The sequence below is a fragment of the Branchiostoma belcheri genome, unplaced genomic scaffold, assembly GCF_001625305.1.
Source record: "Branchiostoma belcheri isolate BF01 breed outbred unplaced genomic scaffold, Haploidv18h27 scaffold22, whole genome shotgun sequence".
Taxonomy (NCBI): Eukaryota; Metazoa; Chordata; class Leptocardii; order Amphioxiformes; family Branchiostomatidae; genus Branchiostoma; species Branchiostoma belcheri.
Window position 1 is genome coordinate 1961134 of NW_017803713.1, and position 12408 is coordinate 1973541.

General features: G+C 42.0%; 1 protein-coding gene across 3 annotated transcripts in view; it reads right to left on the bottom strand.

The window, feature by feature from the left end:
- Positions 1-1757: 1757 nt before the first annotated feature.
- Positions 1758-12408, bottom strand: part of LOC109470325 (protein stoned-B-like) — a 20531-nt gene continuing 9880 nt past the window's right edge. The window contains exons 3-7 of one of the 3 annotated variants that reach the window (XM_019769243.1): positions 7248-11255; positions 6743-6814; positions 5956-6256; positions 5243-5264; positions 4573-4664 (exon numbers count right to left, since the gene is read on the bottom strand). In XM_019769243.1, coding sequence (XP_019624802.1) covers positions 5252-5264; positions 5956-6256; positions 6743-6814; positions 7248-11255 — 4394 coding nt within the window. In that variant the 3' untranslated portion in view covers positions 4573-4664; positions 5243-5251. Of the gene's footprint in view, positions 4665-5242; positions 5265-5951; positions 6257-6742; positions 6815-7247; positions 11256-12408 lie in introns of those variants that run through there. The other 2 variants (XM_019769242.1, XM_019769244.1) reach the window with 2 other exon arrangements.

Genomic DNA, 12408 nt, shown 5'->3' on the forward strand with positions numbered 1-12408 from the left:
GGTTGCTGTCACATACCTGCTTGAGTTCTGCAGACTTGCTCGTCGACTTGTTCGTCGAGGAAGGCTTCTCTTACGTTGTTGATGACATCGTCGATAACACTCCTGTACAACTTGGACTGAAAGTCGTGGAAGTCAACATTATTCATGCGTTTTTACTGTTTTATATGGCAACTCAGGTTATAGTTGGTTCAAGGTGCCGTGGCAGCTGCGACCTTCTTGACGGCTTCACGCGGCCACACAAATCCAAACATATTTGTTCACGTTATTTTTTTACATCGAGTAAATAAAAAAATATTCCTTGTTTTCCTGTGATGAAATGTTTTTATTGTTGCTTCATAATTTTTTTTCTTTTTCCGGTACAGAGAACCAAGCAAAATGGTGACAACTTTATCAAGTTTATGGAAAACAGTAAGAGCAGACGCTGTGCTTTCTGTTCGGTACACAAAGACAAAACACGTCCTTTGCCAAATACAAATTATAGTAATTATAGTAACACATTTGTAACATTTGTTTACCAGGGATTGAAATAAGATTGTTCTCACAAAGTCGCAGATCGAGGCCTTTTATGTCTTTGCCTGAAGGACAAAGCAAGTTGCGCAGATGTCATCGCGCTCTCCCCTGCGCTCTCCTTACATTTCCAACCAGCCAAAATGGCTACAAATGGCGCGGCCTACGTGCAGCGTCCCCTTATAATTTTGACCATTCAACACTAAAACCACGGACACAAAACATGCTGCTTTCCTTACCACTGCAGAAGACGTGGTCATAATGACCTATTCGGGCAGGATTTCAGTTTGACTGCCCCGTTCCCTCCCTGCGATGTGGGCTTGTTGGAAGCCGATGCTGCTCTGCAGTACTGCGCTTATATACTCGTCAATACCCTCCAATATGGACTAGAGGGGTCCGCGTAATTGCCCAATTGTCTAGGAATGAACCATTGCGGCAAGAAGGTAGGAACGCGTATCAACTCGTTGTAATCTTCAAGCAGATGTTGGGGAAATCGTATAGTTTTCTCGCAGCCCCATTTCCCCCAAGACTCAACAGTATTTGTGGCCATTTGTGTCTAGTATAAGTATAGTATGGGAAATAACACCTTCCACTCTCCACTTCTGAACTTGGAAAGACAATTTAAATGTTATTCTTGTCAATTATTAAATCACACACTGGTCACTGATGTGTAAGATTTAGATTCCTATACTATTAAATTCTATGGAAAAATTTAATGATGCCATGTATCATGTTGACATTTAGCTTCATACTGGATATATGCTCTCAAATTACTAACCTTTCTCACTGCATTGTCTGTGACGTGTAATCTCGAAACTTTGAAAGTTTCTTGATGATTCCAAATTTCCAGTGTCTTTCCAAATTTAAGTAACCAACCAGTGATATTTGCAGACATACTTGATGAATTTGTGATTATCATTTCCTACCTTTCCTTGGAAATGCCATGTTATTTCAGTTTATGAAAATTATTGTCCCGCTGGTCATAAGAATGGGTTAATGGGGAAAATATCTCTTGTTGGCAAGTACATGTACATGTATAACAAACACTAGGCCACGACTCACCACTTCCTGTCCTGGGGAATGGAACCGTTTCCATGGGCATGCAAGTTAGGTAAAGGACAGCAGTCAGTCACTAAATCATTAATTCTTGTCCGAGTTTATCTTAGTTCTTACCAAGTTATAAATTAGATGAAAAGCAATTGTATCAGATGTACAAGAAGAAGAATATAAACAAGACAAGACAAAGTCTCATCTAAAATTCTCTTTATTCTGACTACTGCTGCATAATTAGCTACAATTATTACCTTACACACACTGTGTGCCATCTATACAGACTTCTATGTACACACTTCTATTTTACTTATACATTGCACCTATGGTGACTTCATAAACATGTACAAAACCAAAACCCTTTCTGATATACAATATTACCAGTACATCTGTGATAATCAGTTATTTCATTTTTCCTTAAATAAATCATGAATAGGACAAATAAATTATCACAATACCATAACATCACTTTGACACAACTTCACATCACAAAAAATCCTTTAGCAACCTTGTCTGAGAATTCAAGACACTACTTCAAAAGCTTTCTTGGCTTTTCTGTTATAGTTGTGGTTAAATAATACCAGCCAGTGAGACTGGAAATGTGCTGCCTCTCCCTAAGTAAGCCTCTGTATTGAAAATACTAAAAAAACAGAACTGAAAGTATAAAAATGAGAACATGTAGTAAAAGAAGGTTCGACTATCAGAAGAACTTCTCTATAAATTCAAGAAAAGAAATCTTGAATAAATAAATATACTAGTATTCATCTGAGTCATCTTAAACAAATGTACCTTCATTACCCTTGTAATGCCATGCATGTATTTGTTATCTTGTGAAATATCATTTAGTCCTGAGAAATTGCACTTGTTGTTACTTTAACTTAAAGTTAATTTTTTTCAAATACATAAGAATTCAGACTTGCTATTTTTTTGCACATCACTACAGCCTTTCTCTGGAAAAAAACAACCCTTACAATGTCACTACGGACATGAGACTCCAGTAAATGGTGACATGTCTGAAAATATTCCTGAGAAAAGCAGTACTGATATACAGAAGTTTGGAAAATCTGAATCCCTGTTGCATTGATAGGTTTAGCTACATGTATGATAACATTCAATAATACAGACTGATGGTTTTCATGCTAACATCTCTCCAAGGTAAATTACTGTTTTGCCTCTTCTATGAAGTGCTATGTTACCTTTATATAATAACATGGTATTACCCACATGTATTGCCATTTTCACATCCAGAGTGACTTCTTAACTGTGATGACCACATGGGACCATCAATAATCAATATCAAATCGACAATGAAGTCCACATGGTATGAGTAGCCTCTTACTGTAAAAATGAAGTATTCTACATCCTTACGTAATTAATCTGGACTGGAGGAAACATGGTAATGAAAAGCCTTGCCCTTCATTTGTAGCCTATCACAATTCATACTATATTATTGAATCTTTGGTCCAAAAATGAGATGGTGCCCGTAATAAGTCTAAATTGCGCTCAAGCTGAACAAGTATTGTATGCATGCTGTACACATACAAATGTATACAGTCATGGAGGTAGCTGAAATTTAAACTTCCATGGAGGAGCATAGTGACTGAGAAATGTGTTTTAAGTTTGTAATAGAAGTCAACAACAAACATAACTGCAGATACCTGCAAATAGTGCAAACACAGCTTACAGTACTTGGACACTTCCCGATCACATCATCTGTTAGGAATGCAATATTCAAACTACTTATCAAAACATCAACTGTGGAAATAGTGTAAGTGGTCTCAAATATATGAATGTAGGTTTTAAATTGTATTATATAATGCAAATATAAACAGATATAACATCTTGGTAGTGTTTGGCATGGCATATCTTTTTCAAATGACAACAAATGGTCAAAAATGCAATCTTGTTTACTTCTAGCAGCAAAAAAAAAGAACACTAAAAACAACATGCAGCAAATATATAAACAAAACAGCTCCCACTGGCTGATTTGATATGTCCAAAGTGACTCCAAACCATTAAAAAATGGCAACTGAAAATTTCCGGAATATTTCGAGAATACAGCAGTATCATCTGGAAGGCAAATTACTACAAAATTACTGCCATGGTACACGTACCTCTGTTCAAGTTACACATTCATTTCCATTTATTATCTTTTTAAATAAAAGCATTACTGTTGGGAAACAGTTGCTATTGCACAAAAGTCACCTAACTCCATACTTAACCACAATTAAGGCAGCTACAATTTCCTACAGCACTCTACAAATCTCCTACTAGCTCCTGAGTGCTGATGACAACATTTACACTAAGTGATCTACCTAGCTATACTACATCTGCATTCTGAGCAGACTACATGTCTACATCACGCACTGCTACTGCTCACCATTAAGTTATCATTGCACATCACCTTGATGACACTGAGAGTATATTCCGGACACACCATACATACGACTGTATTTATTTTGTGTGCTGCATTACTTCATCTATGGTACCACCCTGCACTGCACAACACCCCTTTTTGTGGTGATTTGAACTTTGTAGTCACTTTTCCACATGATTGACAAGGTAATTCCTGGTATCTTCTGACTTATTGGAAATGATTTTTTTGGGGGGGATGAATTCCATCACAACATATATTATTAATTACAGTATCTGAACAGTTATCTCAAAAGTCAAATCACTGTGAACATGTCATAGTACTCTGTTTAGGGTGGTGTTGTGAGGAACTTTGACTATTGCTACAATTATTACATTCATATTGCATGAGAAGATTATCAAACACCTGACAATGTACACTGTTTCTGTTCATCTCATATCAATGGAATGAAACATGTAAAGCCAGCATAGTTATCCTTAATGCATTCTATAACAGTTTCTTGACCACAGCTACAAACCTGAACACAGTTGAATGCTGACGTTGATGTACAGTAGTGCGTAGGTCAGTTTGTTACTGGTCAGGACTGCATGTTTGTACGTTGACTGTAATGACCATCGCAGCACAGCACAACCACCTTCCACCATACCACAGCTCCATCACTCACAGGAATTCGTAATTCTTAAGTCTTCTATATGCACAAGGAGGTGGCCGTGTTGACTTTGGGTCATAAAGCCTGAGTGTAAAAAAGGTAAAGATTGTCAGGTGTCTTAAGGAGCCTACATTATGACTTGCCAAAAATATGTGCTTTTCCTGACAAGACCCCCATTTCTTATTTTAAGCTGCATTGAAGCTTTTAATATTCTCATGACTCGACAGTGGACTGACGTGACCTTTATTTGTATCATCTAACAGGTAAACCATGTTGTGGTATAATACTAGTAACATGTTAGTTCTGCATTTTGATGAGTAGGTCATCCGGTGTGTGTGATCCGGGAATGTAGGTTTGATCCACTCACACTGTGTACCAAGATAAGGGAACAACATCTTGTGATGTAGTCACTTTTCCACGTCAGGACTTGGCTCTTTGAGATGCTTGTGGCATGTACACGGGGCCAAAAGCTAGCTAATGTCCCCTCCAAAAGGATGCATCCTTACTGGTAACAAGCAAATCAGGGTCCAGAACCACCAGGCTTTGTAGCTGCAACCCTGTGATTACAATATTTCTTCTAGTAAAGGACGCAGAATTGCAAACTGGAGGCTACTCTATATGACCTACTCTATATGAACCATAGGAAGAGACACAGGACTCACCAAATCATCTTAGTCCTCAGTTCTGCACCATTTGGGGAGAGAGGGAAGGGGAAAAACATTCTAAGCAGTTTGTACCCACAAACTGTGAATTTCAAAATACACTGCACTTTTCGAATGCAACTACCTAGCAATACAAGCAGTCTTGGGGCACTGGTACGAAGAAAGTGAACTAAGGGTGGGTAGTGGAACTGATAGAAGCTACTACTACCGCAAAAGACTGAAATAAGAGGTTCAACCAGGAAACCAAGACATTCGAAGGAACATATATCCACAGAAAGCTTTTGACACCATGGTTGTCAAAGGCCACTGGTACTTCCAGGAACAAAAAACAGAAGAAGCCCCAATAAGATTATTATATGCAGAAGAAAATAAGGGTGTTGGTTCCATAAATGCTGAAGATGTTAAAGCAAAAGGGAGAAGGGAAAGAAAAGACCAGCATTGCCTCTGAACTTAGTGTTTTTTACCCCACTTAACTGGGACTAGTAGAACATGTACATTATAAATGTACACATGAATGTATCATATAACATTACATATATAACACAACATGTCATTAAAAGGAGGAAAGAAAACAATGCAAACACCATATGTACAACCAGCTATGTATATCAACTGCACAAGTACACATGACAACAGCACATATTACAATTGGTTAAGTCCACACAATCACATTAAGCATAGTTAAGTTTCCTCTAGACAGAGCTGGTTCTTACTCAGGACGGCTGTTTATTGGATGATCATAGTCGGAATTCCCAGTCTTGGGGCATGGATCCGGATCCTCCTCCCTCTCGATTGCTACCTTGTAGCTGTAGTGTGCCTTATACCTCACCCACTTCTCAGGGATTACCGGCGCAGCTAACGGGTTGGACACGGAGATGGACCGCACGATACTCTTGGAGGCGGTGGTCTGGGGCATGGTGAAGTCCACCTCAAAGTGTGGCCCAAGAGATGTGGGGATGTCGAGCTCACTGGCCATGTCAATCCTACAGATCAGGGTCTGGGTGGAGTACGCTCCTGGGGGACAACAATATGGATATGGATGGTCCTCTGTGTTGGTGAAATACAGTGTAGAATGTTGATGGGATCTCATGTTTACTGACACTATGCCAGGACCCCCCAACCATCCTTTAACAAAGTCAGGAGACATTACAGGCTTTCTGGCACTTGAGTCTCATGGCAGGGCTTGTGTTGTTTACTGGAAGACCATGGTATTGTGATGGTATAATGATTTGGGTAGGGTATACAGATGTACTTTGTGCTAGACCAGCTTTTGAACATTTAACCAGCAGAGTCTGGAAAATAAGAGGACTGGGAAAGGAAAAACAACTGACATGCAGGTGCAACAGTGTACAGTTAGGCATGCCAGGCATGGGCTATGAGGGAGACAAGACATACAGGAAGGATGTGGCATCTATGTAATGATAGGGTATAAAGAAAAATACAGCTATCGACATTCACAGTGATAGCAAGTGTGACCACTTCATGTATTTGTCACTTTACCTGTTTTCTCTTTGCTAGCAGTGAAAGGAAGGGGTTTGCCAGTGAATGGGACATTGCCAGTGAATGGAACAACTGCAAGGGAAAATGACAGTTAGGGTCAGTTAGAATGACAAGAGTCAAATACTAGTACCTAGTACACATTATAATGACCTTATCTCTATCCTCAAGACCTAGGTAAGCAGGAAATTTGATGTATTTTAAAGTATGCATTATGTATACGTACATTAAAGTCATTCATATGCTTGATCTATCCTTCTGTATTCACAGTATAACTACCTAGTACATAACAAACTGTGCCACAAGAATTTTAATTTAAATGATGGATTGGACAAGTAGTGGATGATGAGCAAATAAAAAATATTTTGTAGCTGTCAAATGCCCATTTTCAACTTACTGTGTACAAAATACTTTTGGTGTCTTTCCAAATGTAAATAAACCAGTGATCAAATATGTTCTGTGGTAGCCCTATCAACTGCATATTACAAAATCCAGAGAAATGAATCACCTTGATTTCTTTCAGGCAGCCGGCTTATCTTCCATACTATAGACCTGAAAGCGTATTCGTACTTGGCCGTTCCAACAGACACTTCAATCCTGGGAGACGTGTACTGCTCAAAGGTGGCGGAGCCCTTGGGCAGCTTCTTCTTGCTAGAACGCAGCGACTTGGTGCCGAGGGGCCCCACTGGAGTCTCATTCCGCAGGTACTTCATCCACAGGTCAGGAACAGGCAGACGGATCATGATATTTTCACAGGGGACAGCTTCTGGATCCTTCTTGTTGACATACCCTGTGCATGTTGCGTCACATCTGAGCTCAAAGTGAGGTCCCTTGTTGATGTACCTTGCTTTGACAACAAGTGGTAATTCCTTCTTGTTGCTCTTGACTTTGTATCGCATGAGTTGAAACTTGTTCCCGTCAAGAGGACAAAACTTGATTTGCCTTGTGCTGATAAAATGTTCCTTATTGACACAGCTGTGGAATTCTGGATTGATGAGCTTGATCCATTCATCACTTTTGTTGGGAATGATGTCCTGGCGCCGGACAACTTCATTTCCTCGAATCTGCTTGTCGTTCATTCCCAAGACGCACTCTGGCATGCCTGTGATGAACACCAGTGTTTGGATGTTGACCTCCACAGCTTGTTTCTCGATCTCACCTGAGCGTGCCACAATGCCGCGAAACTCATCTGTCACTTCAACCGTGATCTCATCCTCGATGTATGTTGTTCCCCTATCTCGGTACGCTGGAAGCTTCATGAGAGCATCATTTACAGCCCTTACAAAATTTAAGAGGTCATCATACTCAAGAGTTCCAAACTTTACCAAAGTAGAGGCTAGAGGAATGTGATCGATGATGGCCCTTGGACGGAGAAGACGCTTCTCTTTGTAAGAGACATATTCTATCTTGACTGTATGTATCCGGCCCTTCTCATTGTATGCTTGTAGAGTGGGCTCGCTTACACTGAAAGTGGAGTGCAGCTGTACTTCTTTGAATGGTTCAGTGTTATTTTTCTCATAGTATAACTTCAACATGTTACCATCCACAAGTCTTGTGTACGTTGGAGTCCAGTATCTCTTCTGGCCGATGAACTTTTTCTTCTCTGGAACACGCAGCATGAGGTACCAGCCGTCCTCCTCACATTTTGGAGGAAAGCTTTCATCCAATGGTGAGCTGTCTGGACTGGCAGGAAAGGGCTGTACAACACTGATTGGAAGTTTAACAGTTGGGAAAGGGGAGGCCTCCTCATCAGGTGGGGTGGTTGGAGTTTCTGCTTTGAAAGGATTGTATTTCACTTTGGTTTGTCTTGGAGGGGTGGCTGGGGAGCCAACAGCTGCCTTTGGGGAAAAGGGATCGATGGTAGTCAAGGGAGGTCCCATGGCTAAGCCAGCATCTTCCACTGGACTTTGTGCTGTAGGTTTGATGTCGGCCACCGAGATGTGCTCCACTGGGGACAAGTTGAGCTCTTCCTCTGGAGAAGCGAGAGGTGCAACTACTTCTGTCTTCTTTGGGGGACTACTGACAGGGCTGCCTGTTTTTGAGGCACTTTTCTGTGGGGCAAATGGATCTAGTTCCTCTAACTTCAGACTTTGTCTGGACGGTGAGATGGCAGTAGGGGGAGATGGAATGCTTGGAGACATTGCTGCAGCACCTGCTGCTCCAGCAAACAGATCTGGGGTGGTAGCCTCGTCACCGGGCTTTGAAGCAAATGGATCATCGGGCATTGCTGCAGGTTCTCCAGGGGATGCAAACATGTCATCAGCTGCTGCTGCAGCCGGTGGCGAAGGTGCAAAGAAGTCATCGCCTTCTCCAGCTGACTGCATGGCAGGTGCGGCAGCATTGCTTGCGGGTGCCTCTGGCTGTGATGGTGAGGAAAGTAGGTCAATGGCCATGGTCTCAGGCTGAGCTGCAGCTTGTCCTTCCATGATCTCTTGCTTTGTGGCTTCGGCAGGCTTAGGTACAAAAGCATTAGTTGGTATCATGGCTGGTTTCAGTTCAGCCTCAGGTGATCCTCCCAACAAGTCTGGTGGAGGCAGATCCTCTGCAACAGAGCCAAAGAAGTCAATGGTCATGGCTGCTGGTGGCGTTGCAGCTTTAGCTGCACTAGTAAACAACTCTGGTGTTTTGACCTCACCTCCTGTTGATGCAAATGGATCAGCTGGCATTGACAAGGGTTCAGCTGCTGTCTCTGTGTCACTGAACAGATCAAAATCTGTCGCTGAAGTGGTCTTCTTTACCGTTTCTGGTGCTGGTCTTTCTTCTGTCATTGGTACAAAAGAATCCTCAAAGTGAGTGGTTGGACTCTTCTGGCTTGCTGGTTGCTCAGGCTCTGGCCACTCCTGTACAACAAAGGCATCCTCAAAATTAGCAGAGAAACTTTTTGTTGGACCCGCTTCATCAGTGTCCATAAGATCGCCTGGAACAAATGCATCTTCAAAATTAGCAGATGCACTTTTTGTTGGGGCAGTTTTCTGTACTCCTTTCAACTCATCTGGAACAAAAGCATCCTCAAACATGTCAGCTGGCTGAGCAGCAAATGGATCTGGCTCTTCAACATGGGTAGACTTAATCTCTGGAGGTGTTGTCCCAGTTGCTTCCTCTACTGGGCTCTTTGCAGTTTCTTGGACTGGGCTTTTGGTGACAACCTTTGCCTGAGCAAGCTGGTTCAGTGGTACTCGTTTTTTGACAGCAGATGTTACAGGAACACCAGGAAGCCCCAACAGCTTTGCTGCTTCTATTGCATCAAAGGCTGGGCTAGGCTGGGCAGGGGGTTTGGTTGGTTGGGAGGGTTTAGTCGGAGGAGCTTTTTCTTTTGGAGTAGATGGCTTGGTTATTACTGGTGGCTGTGGTTGAGGGGGTGATGTTTGTGAACTGGATTGTGGTGGTGTAGAAGCCACTGGTGCTATAACAGCTTCAGTTGGTGAGGGAATTGAGGCAGGAGCTGGCGCAATGGGGGTGGGTAGGGAGTCAGGGGGTGGGGAGAAGTGAGGAGACTCTTTCTCTGGCTCAACTGCCTCTGACTGCATGATGCCTATGGGAAGGAAGGTTGGGGGTGCAACTCCTGGTGCTGTGGGAGACTGGATATTGAACAAGTCTACCTCGGGTTCTGTGGGTTTTGGAGACAAAAATGGGTCTTTTGCAGGCTCTGCAGCATCCAGGGATGAAGAGCCAAACAAGTTGAGAGCTTGCGCAGGTTTGGATGAACACAAAGCAAATAAATCGTTAACACCATCCTTTGATTTGGAAGACTCTGTTACTGCTGTGTCTCCATTCTTTGGGGCAAAAGGGTCATCTGGCATTGCCACAGGCTCTGCTTCAAGAGAATCTCTTTCCAATTCAGCCTCAAATGGATCTACAGCCTTAGATTGCTGCTGTGTGCCAAATGGATCAAAAGCATCTTTTTTAGCTCCTTCTTGTGTCCCAAATGGGTTTGTTGGAGACATTTCCTGTTGCTGTGCAGCAATATCTGCAAGGAAGGGATTTGTTGGTGATGGCTGGGTAGGTGTAAGGCCTGACTGCATCATGAGGAAGTCCAGGGTATCAGGACTCTTTGCCTTTTCTCCTTTTTTCATGAGAAAGTCAAACTCGGACCCTTGTGGTGGTGGAATTAGGGGTTCTGTCAAAATGGGTTTCTTACTGGACTGCTTTGATGGCTCATCTTTCTTACAGTCTGCTTCCAAGGCTTCTAGAAAAGCTGTGTCTCCCTCCTCAAAGCCAATCCAGCCAGATGGCTGACTTGAGGTGCTGTCTGACCTTGCTGTTGTCTTGTCTGTAGCTGATGTCGGTGCCTGTCTCTTTATTGTCTCCTTGGTATCATCAACAAATGGCACCCATCCAGTCTCTGAAAAACCCTCAGCTTCTGAGCCATTGCCATGGCTACTGTCCTGGGACTCTGGAACACTGCTGACAGAAGACATTGCGTCACTGTGGGTTGCTGTCTCACTCTGTGTGTCTCCAGATGCAAGAAAGCTACTGGAATCAGACATGGCCTCCACATCAACACTACTTGAAGGATCTGCAAAACAGAAAAACTTCATTATTAGTCAGGCTTGCTATCATAGAAAAAGATTATTTCTTACCAAGAGAGAAGCACAACAACACCTCATCAGCACCAGTGACAGAGGAAGAGAATCAAATGGACAAGAATTAGTGGTTTTTTTTTTTGTATTGTCCATCTCACACAAAACACTGCATATATGAGCAATAGCATATTCACACACAGGGTTTCCATAGGATATATTGATTTTAGTTGATATTGAGTATGGGATTGATGTGTATGGGATTGATGGACAATTTAGCCACATTCAGTGTTATAAGGAAGCAACTGAAATGTTACTACCCCCAGCCCTGTATTGTGCTTTATTACTGTTAAGTTAATTTTATTTTACAATGTGAGTTTACATGACCACCTCTTTGCACCTTATTTGAAATCATAATTTTCCTTTCAAACACCAGCCTTCTATAGTTCCTCTTCTATTACCATAATGAAAAAGTAGAGTAACTGACTTGTTCTTTATAACCTTGAGTAAGATAGATCAGGATTTATTGTGTTCATCACATTTAAATATTGGGTCTTAGAAGTATGTGGTAAAGCATTAAAAATGGCTGGGTAGAGACAACATAACAGTGCCTATAATACTGTACAAGGTGAAATGAATGTAAAGACTCGCACTAATGAAACACTGCCCTCCTGAGACACTGTGTGACCTGAATTGTCACACTGCAGCTGAGCACGGGCGATAGATTTACAGCTCAGCGAACAGACAGCAGTTCCATCAAATAATTGGAGTGGGCACATTATCATGCAGGGATAGCATGGATCTCATGGCAGCAGTCCCCTCTGCCCTTCTGCATGGAACTGTCAGGATGATGTGGATAAAGCCATGTTTTCATTCACATGATTCCCTCCTATTGTGACTATAAGCCTTTTGACTGATGTGTTTACTGGAACACCTGCAGGTACATTACGTGGATGGAATGTAACATTTCAGTCTGGGAGTCAGACATGGAAGAGAACCTAGTGTTAGGGAAATCCTCCAGCAAAAGCCTCATGGGAAATTACTGGCAATTGTATTCCAATGAACAATGAACAAGCATGGCTGTAGATAGGTACATGTACATAACCCCATACTCTGATGGCACAAACATGTCAGGCACTGAAGGAGGGT